The sequence below is a fragment of the Uloborus diversus genome, chromosome 1, assembly GCF_026930045.1.
Source record: "Uloborus diversus isolate 005 chromosome 1, Udiv.v.3.1, whole genome shotgun sequence".
NCBI classification, from domain to species: domain Eukaryota; kingdom Metazoa; phylum Arthropoda; class Arachnida; order Araneae; family Uloboridae; genus Uloborus; species Uloborus diversus.
Window position 1 is genome coordinate 55651974 of NC_072731.1, and position 17301 is coordinate 55669274.

General features: G+C 32.6%; 1 protein-coding gene across 4 annotated transcripts in view; it reads right to left on the reverse strand.

Moving 5' to 3' along the window:
* The window catches only part of LOC129229735 (histone H4 transcription factor-like), a 73027-nt gene that overhangs the window by 39077 nt on the left and 16649 nt on the right, over positions 1–17301 (reverse strand). For all 4 annotated transcript variants that reach the window (XM_054864125.1, XM_054864106.1, XM_054864118.1 and 1 more), the window contains 2 exons: positions 10855–10933; positions 4769–4921 (listed from right to left, as the gene is read on the reverse strand). In XM_054864125.1, the coding sequence (XP_054720100.1) occupies positions 4769–4921; positions 10855–10933 (232 nt within the window). The remainder of the gene's footprint in view (positions 1–4768; positions 4922–10854; positions 10934–17301) is intronic.

The window sequence follows — 17301 nt, forward strand, 5'->3', positions numbered from 1 at the left end:
ATTTTAAATCCGCCACTGCACGTCAAAATAAACTCGGGTGCAAGTTTTAAAAGGGTTTTTTTGCTCATTGTTTATAATTATTTTAAACTCAATTTTTTACGATTATTTTTTGTATTTCCGAGAACACTTGCATACCCCCCTCCCCTTCCTTCTATTTCTTAAAATAAAACTCTAGTTGTACTTCCGAGTTCTTTAAAACTAGCACCATTCATAAAATTAGATTTTTTTTTTTCAAACTTTATATGTTGTTTAGCAAAAATTGGAACATTAATGCAAGAAATTGATTAAAGACATTTTGAATAGTGACATAATTCGGAAATCAAAGAGATTTCTGAATTTTTTTTTCGGAAGTGTTGTAGTAGGTTCAGAAACCCTTCCGAGGCGTTGGTGGTAGCGGTTCTGTACTAAAAAAATGTAGTCGAAGTTGTGTGTGGGGCCGACGTTTTACGACGAGCGAGTTACTCCAAAATCAGAGGGTGACTCCCCCCCCCCTCCCTCGTCGTTTCAAGCATTTCTTAAATATTTAGCGATTATTTATTTTGCTCAAGAAATGTCATTTTGCGTTGTATTTCTCATATTTGTTTCACCTATATTTCATAATGCGCTATCTTTTTTGAATCATTTATAGCGATCGATTTTTTTCTATTTTAAGTAACTATTTTTATGTACTTTTATAAAATCAATAAATAAATTATTTTTGTTTTCATCATATTTTTAATAATATAATATCGAAAAGTTTCAAGGTTTCAGAAAATTATTGCTAAATTGAAAAATTTAATTAGAACCTTTTTATAGGGCTTCATAAAAGATTAAACAATCAAATTGTTCAATATTACGTGCGCAAACATCAGAACAAGTAGTATATGTATTCAGTTATTATTAACTTGGTATAAATATCCAGTTTGTTTACTGTAGCTGCCTATTAAGAACCTCGTTTTTTTCCATGGCTATTTCTTTTTTCAGCAAAAAAGTTATGTCACTGTTATAGCTTTTATGAAAAATGCAAACTTTTCTATTCATAAATTTTAAATAAGTATAAAAATATATATTCCTATTATGATTTAATATTGTAATTTATCTGTTACCCTTTTTTTTTAATCTGATGACTAAAAAATATCTATGTGCAATCTTTCCACTTTAGTTGCGTAATTTGTTGACGATTTCACATTTTTAATCTTAATTTTTTTTTAATGATTAAACAACATAATTTAAATTTTTTAACTATGTATAGTGTACCTAAATCCATACATTATTACATTATTACTGAAATCTTAGTTATGTGTTCAATTTTAAAAAATAAATCAATTGGTTACCTTTCTTTCTTTTTCTTTTTTTGCTGTTGTTTTCTTTCTCTTTCATCATACAGCAGTCAAAAAAGGAATAGCATAACTACACCCTATACAAATTGTACGTAGTATGATCCAAAAGTTCGGGGACATTCTGTGATGCAGCTTTATCTTCTCCTGACGGAAGAAAGCAGAGTCCATGCAAATGTTTTTTTGCTGGAAACAGGTAAAAGTCATACGGAGCTAAGTCCGACGAAACGTTATGTTATTTGTTTGTCATATCAGAGTATTGACCAATCGAGCCCTGCATTCTCAAAGTGCCCGCTTTCTTTTCCATAATGAACTTAAAGTAGCAGCACAAGAGGCCTTACAGGAGATTGAGAAAAATGGCTGCCAGAAGTGCTTCTAAAAGCTATATGAACATTGGCAGAAGTGCATAGTCGTTCAAGGTGACTATTATGTAGCTAGACAGTAATGCTTCAGTAATGTGAACTATTCAGGGTAAGGTTTTACACAGCTTGTCTTTGAACTTTTAGATCATACTACGTACGTATGAGTTTTACTATTTCATAACGTTTTTGAGAGACGCAAGTTTATGCGCATGAAATATCACAAGAGAATTTGCGATAATTAACTGAGGAGGTGTTCAAAATGGATATTTTGTTCATCTATATGTTCTTAGGTACATATAGGTGTACAGATGTGGTGAAAACAACTTGTGAAGTTTAAATTGAGTGATCGTAAAATACAAATTTAGGTCGAAATCTGATTTTTTCTTTTTGTGATTACAATTCCCTATTAGTAGAAAGGAAGTAAAGTGTAATGAATAAATGATCCTTTAAATCCCTGAGCAATTTATTTCTGTTAGATTTTTTTTTTTTTTTTTTTGCCATCGGCCAACGGCATCGGCCATTTGGAGGAAAACAATCGCCAATCGGCCATCGGTCGTCTTTGAACAATCGGCATCGGCCCATCGGCCAAAAATGCCATCGGTCGAGCCCTATTGAACAATAAAGAAATAAACCAATTAAGAACATAAAATTCAGTAACCTCCTTATCCTGTCTGAGTCCAAGTCATCTCCAATAATTAAGTTTGTAACCCTAAACGCCTTTTGACTGTAGGTCTCTTTTGAATTCCCTAGCCAATTTTGTAGCATTACAGTGGGTGTCCTAGCTGATGAAAGTGCCCATTCCTTCAAAGAAAAGTACCACCGTTTTATAGAAACCAAATAATATGCTATGTGTCTATTGATTGCTGTATTATTTTTTATGGAATGAATAAATTACAATATGATATGAATACTTTTCACAATAGGGAAGTTTTCGATTTTTCAATTTTATTTTAATATGATAGAGTAACATGTATGAATATCATAGGTGAAAAATTTTTTGCGATACGATAAGTAGTTTTTTTTAAATTAATTTTTAAAGTTCAAGCGCCTGTGACGTCAGATGGCATAGGAAGTGACGTCCGATAGGAGAGAAACGCTAGCGAACCGGTTCCCATGTCAGGGGTGAAACCGAAGAACGTGCATTCGACTTCGAAGATGATACGTAAAAGGCTTATCTCCTCGCATTAAACTCCTCGCGTTTCTGGAACATTAAACCTCTCATCCTCTCGGAAATATTCGAATATCACCATTGATATTATTTGAGGAAGATTATTTAGATTGTGCTTTAACGAATCCGGCCTCCATAGTGTGTTCAAAAGGATTATTGAATTTCTAAAAAATAAAAATATCAGCGCGCTCAAAATGTCCTAGCGAAAACAAGGGATCTTCGGTGGAAGGCTGCCCATTCGCGCCCTGTGACGTAGGCTCGTGACGTTTCAGAAGAGCGCACTTTTGCGCGTGGATTTCTAAAAATTCATTAAAAATCAACCACGGTGTTTTAAAATTCGGCGATGGTGAATTTTTTAGTTTTGAGGGTCAATTAACAATATGCAATAGCCAAAATATGAACATTTAATAGGTTGCAACTTCCCTATTATTGAACATTTATTTATCTTGCTTTAACTATACACAGAATTCAGCCAAAAACGAAATTAATAACCTTTATATTAATAAATTCAAGAGTTCTAAATATAATCAGCACATCAATATTTTAAATAACCGATACAACATTTGAAACAGTCCCTAACTGGAAATGACACAGCACTGTTAAAAATTGCAACTAAACAATGCTAATAAAATCAATGTAATAATAATAAATTATTTCTCAAAGATGCTTTTTTGCGAGAACACTATAACTCCCACAATACTTGATCAAACAAGCAAGGCATCATTTCAGATTTTTTTTTTGTTTGCTGCTTTCGGTGTAAAATAAAGAGTCAATGCACATTTTGGTTGTTTTGTCAAAAAAATATTTATACTGTTTGTTATTACACATTATTTCAATGCATAGATTTCAAAAATGGAAGCAGACTGGCTCAGTTGGTTAGAGGGTAAAGCTAATTAATAATGAGAACATCCTGAGTTTAACTCCATGGGCCCAAAAATGTTGCTTTATTAATTTTCTTTTGCAAAATTCTTTTCCAAATTCTCATTAATATGTAATTTAAATACATTGCTGAATTCTGAGTTGTTATGTTGTTGTTAAAATCAGGAAGCAAGACATTGATTTTCACATAGTAAATTTCAGTTGTAACTTTTTAAAAATATTTTAACCAATTAGTCTATTTAAATTTGTTTTGTTGCTTTACTACACATTGTTTTAGCCAAGTCCAGATCTGCATACCCGCAAACCTGCAGGGCCCATACCCTTTAGGGGCCCAACGGCCCAAGAAACTGAGAAAAAACTATAACTAAGACTTATTTAATGTTGCAAATGTACTGTGTTGGTCTCTGGAGATAGGTCCAAGAGATTTTGTTGCGGGGAAGCCAAAAATTTAAACATCTGGGCCTGGCTTTAGTGTATAGCATCCTGAGATAGAGACCTAGTGGCCCAGAATATAAGAGCATCTCGCTAAGGATACAGATATTATAAAATTGATCCTCCCACATGGGTAAGAAAACATAGTTTTTGAATGACTAATTTGCCTCGGCTGAATACTGATCCTAAATCTTCATAAACATATAATCTTAACTCATTTGGAGCAGACTTTAAATCACTGGTGTGATGAAATCCGAAAAAACTTTGTATTTAACACAAATACAATTACGAATGCAATAGGGTCTGGGCCTAGCTAGGCTGGTTCTAGTCAGTTTATTACTCCCCAATGAAAATCAATGGCCCTCTTACATTATTTCTCAAAGATTTTTTTTGTTGGTACACATTAACTTCCTTAATACTTCAAACTCCTAAAGCAAAACACCATTTTCAAGATTTTTTTGCACTCCTATCAGCAAAAAATAAACTTATGTTTTTGCTGCTATTCAAAAAATGTCTTAAAAACATGGGTTTTTTAATTTTTTACGTCAACCATGAATACTTTGCACTTGTCAGCTAGTATTAAAAGAAAAAATGTTCTGTAAAAGTATTACCATCAGTTAGCAATTGCCTCTGTATATGGTCAGAAAATTTCGTTCTAGAAGCAAACATTCCACCACATGTTGGACAAGCAACAAGTTTTTCTTGAGTATGAGACCTTAAATGCTCTCTTAATTTAAAATGGCCAGTGAAAGTTCTGTTGCAATCTAAAAGTAAAAAATTAAAAATTTGAATAGAAAAATTTGAAAATAATAGTATTTCAAAACAAACTTGTGTTATTTACTCAACAAAATTTCCACATTCCACTTCTAAAATTACTTATAATAAGAACTATAATTTATGCTTATACAGCACAAATTTGCAAAAATAGTTACGAGTCCGGCCACTTCAAGAAATTCTTTAAATGACGACACAGTTCTTGATAAAAACACAGGAGATTGATTTACAGCTATGTACAAGAAATGTAGTAAACAACTACTAAACTAACTATAGTAATTAAGGCAAATATCAATGAACACTGTAAACTCAACCCTAGCATACATATTTACATCAAAATACACAAAAACACAGCACAGCTCAAAGGCTTCACAATAAGGGAGCTACATACAGGGGTGATTGTAACTCCATGAAAAAATAACTGAACTTTTTTCCCAAGAAGAAAGAAGAAAAATTTTTCTCATTTCTTAAAATTTTTCAAAGAATGTTTAATTTTCCTCCTTTGTAACTGAATCCTTAACCATTAATTACATTCATTTACTAATACACTAAAGCCTAATATACCAGCATTTTTTAATGATTCCCGGTTTCTTTTATGAGTATTTGTAGAAGAATGTTGCATTGCAATAATGCCTTCACACCATCATTAGCATATGTAAAGGGCTTGTTGCAAGAAACACAAAACCAAAATCCAGCCCTATCAATTTTTTTACACTATATTTCCATCTTTTCATTGTAGGAATCCACTCTGTTTAACCATGCCCAATTAAACTTGTTCTTCTTTCCTGCATCGATGGAGCCAATATCTTCAGATTTATCCAGATACCTCATTTTTTAAATGAGAACATGCGAAGTTCAAATGAATAAATTTATCAAACAAAAATAGTAGCGAAATGAAAAGTAAGAGTTAACTAAACAAACTAATTTATATTTACGAGGAGCATATTAATAACGATAAAGTATAATTAGAATTAGTTCAATAACAACAGAACGAACGCAGATAAAGATCATAAACCAGAATATAAAATAAAGAAAATATTTGCATACGATCAATTCCTCCAACTGCCATAAAGAACAAAGACAGGAGTCGAAGCTCTTATCCCTTTTCTCTTTCTACCTTCCCCCAGTTTACAAAACATGACCGTAGCTTACGCTTTATATTTATACCAAATGTCTTCAATTTGGATTTTTTCGTTTCATCAAATATCGCCCTAAATTTTACTAAAATGATTTTTTCTGAAAATATAGACGTTCCAGTATTTTCGAAGAAGAAGATACCGGAATTCAAGATGAAAATACCGGAAATCCGGTAAAATACCGGGACACAATCACCCCTGTACATCCTCTCCAGCACAAGGGGCTGATCATTAAAAAGCAGACTAACTCTCTTTTTGTTCACACGAGAACCAGCTATTTATAAATCTAGAGAAGTTTCCACAAAATTCGATTGCAAATTGATTTCTTTCTGGATGTTTTGTTTTTATTCCATCCTTATCAGGGGACCATATACATCATTCTAATGTAAGGGGGTTGTGCATTACAAGAAACTATTTACAGGTTAAGCTGCTACAATAATTTTAGATGAAAATTAATAGAACAAACACCAAAATTAACCAGATTACAACAAATTAATCATAAAAAAATTACTATTTGCAAAATTTGTAACAATATTGTATTCATGAATTTTTAAAAACACCCACAGGAGGAAAAAAAAACTTATTTTTTCAAATTTTTCTTTCTATAGTTAGGGTTTTAATGTCAGCTAAATTACTCTCTTTCTTAATGAATTTTCCACAAGAGTTGATTTTGTAAGTAAAGGACTAGAATTTTTAATTCCCAGCCAATATGCTTTATTGTTAAACTCAACAATGCAACTTCAAAGGCCCTCCTTTTTTTATTCAGCAATCAAGAAGATTGCTTATTAATCTCATTTTGACCACAGACATAGTAAGGAGTAAACTTGAATATCTATTTGAAAAATAATTACAAACTTGAATTTTATCTCAAAATTCATCAGAAATTAAGCCCTAATTCTTGACATAAATAGTAAATATTCTGTCAGGAGTTTCAACCATTTCAAAAAATTAACATATTTTATCCGACACAAGTAATTACATTATATCTGCAATTCCACTGAAGCAAAAAGTTAAATTTTTGCCTTTAATATCTTTTCATTATAAAAACATTCAAAAAGATGTGGTAACTAAAAAAAATTATAAAATTTTGATCCATCAATACATTCAAGAGTTTGAAAAAAAAATCAATTTGCTCTGAAAATTACATAAATAATTTGGATGGTTCAGTTGCACCATTTTTTTTTTTTTTTTTTTTTGCCACTAATACTACATTTCTTCTCACATGTTGGTTGCAAGAAACTTGATGATAAATGATTAAAAGTTCAATCACGCTAAAAAATTAGCTAAATAATATAAATTAGGTCATCAATATTAAAAGTTTTAAGGAATTTCAAACGGATAACACTTTATGTGTTTTGAAAAGATTTTGCTAAACTTCCGAATAAAAAATATGATTTTTTAAATTTTCATTATTTTTGCAATCTAAAAGTAAACAGTACAATACAGTACAGTATCGTATTGATAAACTGAAAACAATTTCTCTTGATAAGGCCAAATTATTTTCTATAATAATAAAAAAATAAAAAAAACTAGTATGCACCTATGAATTTCAGTTAAAGTTAATATTCCATCAAAAAACTTTCAGTATTGCATTTATTTAATTTAGAAACAAATTTAAAAGTGCTTGAAAGTACTTAGAAAAAAAAGGGTATGCAATTTTTAAGCTGTGCTTCCAAAAGAAATAAAAATTAATGATTCATTAAAATAAAACTGCATTCAAAAATATTTTGTCATTGATATTTTCTTGGAAATGTATGCATAAAGTACTGAAAAGGAAGAAAAACCACAAGTTCATCTAAAATTAAACCATTCTACTGCCTGTTACAACAACATCTATTTTATAACACGAATCATCAGAAGGCTTAAGTTTCAAAACTGTATTAAATAAGTCTGTTGATTAGTCGAAGCAAGTATTCAATAATAAAACATTTTAATATGTAAAAAGAAAGCTATTAGTTATTGCAAAAGTAATATTAAATTTAGACAGTAAATTTCATGCTTTTGTAAATTTCAACTAACATTGTTTTTAATAGAAAACTTGTCAAACACAACAGTCCAATATGTACAGCAAAAATATAGGAAAAATAGAATGCAAAACTGAATCACAACATAAACGCGTTCACCATAAAACTTCAAAAATGAGCAAGTAATATAGTAATAATAAACTAATTACCAATATTAGGTAACTATTTTATAAGCATTTAGTTAAATGAAAAGACTATATAAATTTCATTCATTTAATAAGAAGCAAATTCTTTTACATATCAGGGCCGGATTTGGAAGTTGGAGGCCCCGGGGCAACAAAGGAGTGGAGGCCCCTAATCGGAGTTCGAAAAGATCATCATAGTTTCGAAAATATCCAATACTTTGATATATATCTAAATATTTTGATATATATGTATATATCCGATATTTTTGATCAGCACTTTAATAGTAAATACATCCCCTGACCTGTGAAAGTTAGGATATTTTGTAAAAATTCTATTGTGGGGGCCCCTTTGTTGTGGATGGAGGCCCCGGGGCAGTAGCCCCGCCGGCCCTCCCTTAAATCCGGCCCTGCTACATATTAATTATTGCCAAACTAAACAAAACAAAATTTAGAAATAGAAGCTAAGATTGAAATAAAAGACTTAAATCTAAATAAACACTTTTATGAAAAATAATTTGGTTTGTGGCTCATTTATTTTAAGTCAAACAATATATACATATATCTTAATTATCTGGAAACTTTAAGTTAAATCTCACCATTCAGTGAATCAGTCATCCTTTGGAACATTTATATAAAGTTCTTTTTTTTCTGGTTTTTTGGTTTTTTCTTTTAATTCACGGACTAAGGCAGAACTGACATGAGGCATGCAAATTTATTTTATTCACCAGTTTGTTGGTTATCTCAGCTTCAATGAGAGAATATCTGCCTTAAGCTCAGTTATTCACTATTCCAGACTGATGAGTTCATAACAAAGGTTAAACTACTGTCTTTGAAGGTCAAAACTTCACAGTTGTTATATTTCATGTAAAAAGTTTTTTTGTTCTTATAAATCTTTCAAATGTTAGTGGGGAGGGGATTTAACAGATAGGATATAAAATATATTTCCGCATTTTAAAGGTCAATTTTCAAAATTTTTACTTACAATGCTGATTAAATTATTTTTGTTGCAATGACTTTTAATAGAGATTAATCCAACTCTTTTGTGTTTATTTCTATTTTTTTACATTTACTGTACATGTTTTTACATTTTCTTTGACACAAAAATAAGAGGGAAAAAATAGAAAGGGAAAGATTCAAAACATCAAAATACTTTAAAAGGAAAGTGCAGTATTCTGTCCCGACATTGAGGAGATTATAAGAGGCATTGAGCTTTTAATTTTCCTTATTTTGTAAACGCTTAATCTTACCATGACTAACGCTTAATCTTACTATGTGTACTAATGACTTCAAAGAAATAAGCATATAACCAGGGCTGCAGAGTAAGAAGAAAAATGGCCAACTCCAACTCGTGGATTTTGAAACATCTGACTCCGGCTTTTTTTATTTATTAAGCTTTTTCAAATCATTTCCCCCACATGGGAAGGGGGAAAACCCCTGCACACAGAGATTGAAATATTAATTCCTATTCATGACATTTTCGGGTTGTATTTTATTGTAAACCTAAGATGCATACAATGTTAGAAATATCAATTTGAGAATCAAATTATCCAATATTTGCGACTTCTAAAATAAGATTGAAAAGGATTAATTTGCTACCCTTTAATGTTTAACAAATAGATGTTGATCAAATCCTGTGCTTTCAATTTTTGAAAGCACAAAGAAGAAGAGAACGAGTTTTGAGAGAAAAAAAAACTTTTTTGCTAATTCAAAAAACTTTTCTTGAGAGAGGGCAGATCCCCACCCCCCTTCCCGGGGGACCCCCATCTGGTGGGTGACATCTCAACTTAATTTCAGAGTTTATTGAAATTGAAATACTTTATCTCTAAAAAAATTCCCCACTAATAAATCTTAAATAACATCTTGAAAATTTCACCAAAAACATTGCACTGTTTTGCAGAGAAAGGTCGGGTACATGTATGTCTGGAATAAATTTTACACAAAATGTGGCGGTATACAGTTTTGTACGAATAGCTTTTACTATACCAACATTTCTTGGCTCAATTTTTTAATTTAATTTTATTGGCAGCTTCAGAATTAAGCTTAATAGGAAGATTTTAGGATTAACTACAATTATTGAGTGTTGTAACCAATAAATCATGCACTAATTTTATTTTGTACTTTTCAGTGATAACCAAGCTTTCTTAGATCAAGTACCCCCAGAAGTTTCCCGATTTGCTCAAGCCGATACATACATTCCTTTTACTATTTGATAACTGAGATCGAGGTAAAAAATATATTATTTTTATCTGAAAGTGATTAGAAAATGTTAGGCAACAAAACTGTTTGCTGACAGTTGCTATCAGTTAAATGAAGTTAGAAAATAAGCAAACTAGTAGACGGCATAGGTAGCTGTTACAGAAAGTTCGATAAACAATCGAGATAGCTGGTTGTCAGAGTGACAGTTATTTTCGTATTAGTAGACTTTTATACATGTGACCAAATTGGTAGTCATTTTTTAAAAAAATACAAGGAGAGTCAGTGAAAATTAAAGAAAAAAAAAAGGAACTCGGAGTCGCCATGTTTTCGAACGACTCCAAGTCCTCCCCTTTGTCCCAAAATCAGCCCAACTCTGACTATTTGACTTAGACTCCACAGTCCTGCATATAACAAATAAATATGTAAAGAATGCAGATTTTACCTTGCCACAGGCATGTATTAACGTTTTCAGAATGATAGTCAACATGACGATAAAAACGCTCAGGGCATTCATATTCTTCCTGAAAAAAAAATCAGGTTTGAGAATTCTCACATGTGAAAATACATTGCAAAAAAAAAAAACATTCTGCCAAATCATAACCCACAAATGTAATTTCCTGGTATGAAATGAAGGGCATAGTTCTTGAGTAGAAGAAAGGGTGTAGTGTATTTTACTAGTGAGGAGTAGAGAGATGTTATTTACACATAGTTATTTATTTACTACGGACAACACAATCACACTAACGTACACATAAAGCTACATCACTGAACTGTGAGATCGAGATCGAAATCGAAACCAACATTAACTAGATAGCCTCGAACTGAGAGCATTCGAGTTCTATTCTATCGGCGCCTGGATCGAGGTTATAAACCATGGAGGAAAGGATAACAGGGATATTATCATGGGAATATTACAATCTCCCACGCTTAAATTACATAGTCTGCAAGATATGGTGGTTGTTGACGTATTCTTCCTGATCTTCGAATAGGAAGATTTTGGAAAGTTCTGGCACGGTTTGAATCAGTAGAAACTGGATCAGGAGGTTTCGTCTCGATCCGAATTTCTGATGGCAAGGGGTCGAAATGATTTCCACTTGAGCTGGAACTCCTTGGATAAATTACTTCTTGAGTTGGAGAAAATGTTACTTTTGGAATTCTGGAAACTTCGCACTTTCTCAATTGGTTGACATGTCTTTTTATAATCTGGCCTTCATCGAGTTGTATCAGGTACTGTAGTTTACCAAGTCGTTGTTTAACTCTTCCAAATCTCCATGACAGCTTATTGTTGGCATAAGACCGTGATTGTACGCGATCTCCCATGCTTAAGTTTCTGTGGTCTGGTATAGGAGGTGATAAGTACTTTGATTTGTTTTCCTTGTTTGGTGGACGTAATAGATCTAGTTTTATTCGAATTTGGCGTCCTAGATACAGTTCTGATGGAGTCTTTCCAGATTATAGAGGTGTTGCTCGATAGCGAATAAAATTTCTCTTACCTTTTCCTGTATTGAAATATTTTCATTTGACATGGTTTTCAATTTTTGTTTAAGAGTTTTTACGTTTATCTCCGCGAGGCCATTGGTTGCGGGATGACCTGGTGCTGTTAGTCTATGCTTAATTCCAAACTCCTTGCAACATTCTGAAAATTCACTGCTTTTAAAAATACTTGCGTTATCGGAGACAAGTACTTGAGGTAGTCCATGAACACTAAAAATATCCTTTAACAAACGTATTGTAGAATCACTAGATGGAGTGCTTTTTTGAATCTTGATTTCAGGCCATTTTGATTTTGCATCCATTACTATTAGAAAATTATATCCTAAGAAAGGTCCAGCGTAGTCGATATGTATTCGTTCAAAATTGGACGAAGGCTCCTCCCAGTGATGATTCGATATTTTTCCAGGATTGTCCTTCACTTCTGTGCAACTTCTGCATTCTCGAACTAGATGCTTGATGTCTCAATCAATTTTCTTCCAATAGCAATATCTTCTTGCTAAATTTTTCGTCTTGACAATACCCAAATGGGTGTGATGAAACTCTTTCAGGATATCTGCCCGAAGTTTCTCTGGAATGTAAACTTTGTGTCTTTTGAAAATTATGCCGTCTTGTAAAGAATATTCAGGATCATTACAGCTGCCTGATGAGAGTTCTTGTTTCAGTGCTGACAGTTTTGGGTCATTGTCTGTCTCTTTAGAAATTACCTCATATGTAATTGAAGAAGTAGAAATTTGATTTACTGTTTTGCCTGTGAATAATATCGTCTTCTTGTAGAACGTTCGGATCTTTTAGCTTCAATGGTGCCCTAGGTAATCAACATTCTGGTTTTCTTCACTTCTTTTATGTTTGACTTTGTACTGGTACTCACTCAGGAATGCTGCATATCGAAGTAAACGGGATGATGTCACTGAGGGTATATGACTATCATGATGAAAAATTCTATATAAAGGATGGTTGTCAGTAATCAATGTAAATTCTCTTCCAAAAATTAATTGTGAAATTTTTGAACTGCAAATTTAATAGCCAAAGCTTCTCTGTCCAATTGGCTGTAGTTCTGTTCTGCTGCTGTTAGAGATCTTGATGCAAATGACACTGGCTTCTCGGTACCTTTTACCATGTGCGATAAAACTCCATCTATGCCGGTTGGACTTGCATCGCATGTGACCGTGATAGGCAAATTTGGGTGGTACGGCATTAAAACTCGGTCACTTGATATTTCATTTTTCAATTTGATGAACCCGGCTTCACAATTAGCAGACCATAGAGGTGTAGACTAGTATTTTTCTTTGGTAGCCAGTGGCTACCAACACCAAAAACTTTGGTAGCCACTTCAAATTTTTGGTAGCCAAACATACACCCACACATATATATATATATATATACAGAAAAGCACTGTTTATACATTTCTCTTTGGTACGTTTTTTGAATTGGTCCCTGCAGAATCCAATACATTTTAATGCATACCCATTGTACGTTTTTCCCCTTACACACTTTTTTCATGCAGTCCCTTCAAAAACGTATAAACTCTGCTTCACTGTACATATATTTTATATATCTATATATTAAAAATCTTAGCACAATAAAAATCAGTACCAGTGAAGATTGGTAAGTATTTTCCTTCTCTCATTGAAGAAATCTGAGAATGATTTGGATTGAAATAGGATGGAGGAACACATTAAGTTAAAAATCTAATATTTGCTTGACCTACTGGTTTCACTTTTCATGGAATCCCCCTAGCCAACATATTTGCAAATTTAAATTTGTAGGACCAAATTTTAAAATTCAAACCACATAATAAAAACAAACTAGAAAAATATTTGTAGTTTACGAACAAATGGTTATTTTAAAAGTTTGAATTAGAATTGAACTAATAATAAAGTAGCTATCCACTACTCTAGAAATCTGCCTATCAACATACGACATTTAGTATCGTTTATAGAAATAATACATTTCAAATTCAACAGCAAAAAAAAAATGTTTAGGTTTAATATTTTATTATAAAATTAAATTGATTAAAATAAAGCCTGTAAAAATAAATATATGAACAGGATTTATTACTTTTTAGTTATTAAAATATAACTTTCAATTATCAAAACTTCTGAAGTATTTAAAAAATGCAAAAAGATTAGCAAAACTGGTGTGCAATGTCGGCACGTTTCCCGAAAATAATTGCATTTATTATTTATTTAAAAAAAACTTAAAATAAATCTGACAACTTCCGACTGCCAAAAAAATTAAAATATGTTGGTACAAGATGCAAAAGGAAATCTAAAGCACAAGATGCAATTATCCTCAAAGTGCGATTCCAAAGTTAGCATGGCTCCAAAAATAAATTCTTTTATTAAAATGGAACATGAAACAAGCTAATCTAAGGTAGCACACATCAAAATAACTTTTGCTTATAAAAAATATGAAGACAATTGTACAAGATGCAAAAAGATTGAAAATTCAACCACGAGGTGCAGCTCCCCACGAAGTGCGGTTACAAAGGAAGCATGGCTTCAAAAATAAATTGTTTTATAAAAATAGAACATAAAACAACTATTATAAGGTTGCATTTGTCTAAATAACTTTCGTCTGTCAAAAATATTAAGAGATGTATAAGATGCAAAAGGATTTAAAACTCAACCACGTGGTTATAGTTATCCGCGAAGTACGATTATAAAGAAAGCACGATTCCAAAAATAAATCAAGTCTTTAAAATAAACATAAAAATAAGCTAATTTAAGGCAGCCTGTGCCAAAATAACTTCCGATTATCAAAAATATTAAAATCTGTACAAGATCCAAAGGGATTGAAAACTCAACCACGAGGTGCAATTCCCCGCAAAGTACGATTACAAAGGAAGCGTGGCTTCAAAATTAATTCTTTTATTAAAATGGAACATAGACCAAGCTAATCTAAGGTAGTATACGTCAAAATAACTTTCATTTGCCAAAAATATTAAGAAATGAACAAGATGCAAAACTATTGAAAACTCAACCACGAGGTGCAGTTCCCCGCGAAGTACGATTACAAAGGAAGCATGGATCCAAAAATAAATCCATTCATTAAAATCAAATACGAAATAAGCTAATTAAATTTAGCCTGCGCAAAATAACTTCCGATTTTAAGAAATATTTTCAATATTTACAAGGTGTAAAAGGATTGAAATCTAAATCACGACGTGCAATTTTTCGCACGAAGTACGATTTCAAATGTAATATGGCTCCCTAAATAAAGTCATGAAAATTAAACATTAAATAAGCTAATTTAACGCTGCATCTGTCAAAATATTTTCAGATTGAAAAAAAATATTATATTAAAATATTTGCAAGATGTAAAAGGAACAAGGGAAGCAGATTTTCGCGAAGCAAGTCGTGAAAAGTTTCATGACACCGGTGTAAGTTGGCCACTTTAAAGTAATTTGGTAATTCTAAAAATTGATTTTTAAATCGATAGCGTATTATACAGCAGAAAAATAATGTATTTAATGCCATGTTTAGTTTGTCACACACGTTACAGTAATCTTTCCAAAAAAAAAAAAAAAAAAAATTCTATAATAATGAAAAATGAACTGACTTGATGCTGGTTGTCTTCGTTTTGAAGAACTGAAATCAAGTATGCAGATGCTGCGGTGCTGACCTTAATTGGGTTCGGGGATCATATCTGCTGGACCGCGGGGGGGGGGGGGGTGTTCAGTTTTCACCCCCCCCCCCCTCCCCGATCAATGCTCTAAGCCCTAACGCAGTGTAGGTGTAGCAAACGGGAAGTGGTCAACGAATCAGCGAGGAGAGGGGCAACATTTCAACTTTTCTTGTAGGTCAGTAAGTGACGTCGCGTCTAGACGAGTGATTACTAGTGTTCACTCTAGAAAAAAAAAGGGCAAGGTGCTGGCCTTTGAAAGGGGCACTTTTTTAAAAAAAAGGGCACTATTTCCAACGCGGTGTCCCCTCCCCCATCCAAGACCAATGATGCACCACTCAAAAAGAACTGAGCGCCCCTCAACCCTCCCCCCCCAAAAAAAAAATTAAGAGGAGATATAACACTTAAAACACCTTGCAAAAATTCAAACAGTCTAGTCTGCACCATGACCTCCCCCCCCCCCCCCCCTTGATCGCCGTCACCACTGACTTTAGTATTAAATGTGATTTCATCCTGAAAACGCACTTGTGTTCAGAATAGCGTTAGCTCACCCCCCCACACACAAATGCCAACTAAGCTAAGCACATTTTCCAAACTCCATAGGAACATTTAGCTAATGCTGAAACTTGGCTTTGGGTGTTTTTCAACACTTTTCAGGCTATAATTTTAACTACCTATAAGAGTAAAAAAAAAAAAAAAAAAAATTCTAGGCATTTCAAAACCTTTTGAATTTCAATTTAAGAAGAACAGTATTTAATAACTGATCCCCGCTTCCTACCAAAGAAACTGCCTAGTAATGTGCATTGTGCCATTAAGTATTTTAGTAGACATCAAAATTGTGATGAGTATAAATTCTTCTTTTTAAAATATATTACACTTCAAATAGAATAATTAACTTAAAATACTGTGTGCAGTGCTTCAAAAATGCAGTGGTAGCAAGTTGCAAAACTAAAAAGATTTTATTTGAGTTCTATTTCCTAGTCTTGGAGTTGTTCAAATTCATAACACAAATGTGTTCGCAGATGTATGCGCTCCTAAATGCAATGCATAAACAGCTTGGGCCAAGCTAAGATTTTAATCTCAGACAATTTTTGTGAAAATTTAATATTTTGCCATTTTAATTTTGTGATTTTTTTAAAAATCAGTTATATAATATTTATGAATGAAAAAGAAACAGTGCAAGATTATTTCAGTTAGAAAAAAGCACAAATAAGTCAAAAGTATGCTTTTTATTATGTCAATAAGTGTTTTAAATAATCTGTTGTATGAATCATACACAAAGATAATTAAAATACTTAGCAAAAAGGAAAGAATTGAATGAACGTCCTGTCAATGCGATTTTTCCATTTCAAACGGTTTTGGGGGGGGGGGGATGGGGTTAAAAATCCGAGATATTAAAAAAATACCCTTGTATTTTAGCCCAGTAAGCTTTGTACTACGTTCTTCTTAGGAAACAATCAGAAAGTTAACTTTCCAGAAACAGATGTTAAAAGATTGCTACACAATCACTAGCAATGCGCTATAATTAGCTAAGCCTAATTTCCACGTGCAGACGAAAAACGGACACAAAGGGCTGAAATGTTAGGAAATTGTCCTATTCCCTTTCTCATTGTTGATTCTCAGAAGATCAAGGATGGGAAGGAATGAAGCAAAGATCTCTCCCTTCCCAGAAGACCCCACTCCTTCCCACAACCTTACAAAAACAAGCCCTCAGTAGAAGGGAAGAACATGCCTTTGTTTCCTACTGTTAAGCCTCTTTGAATTCTGAGAA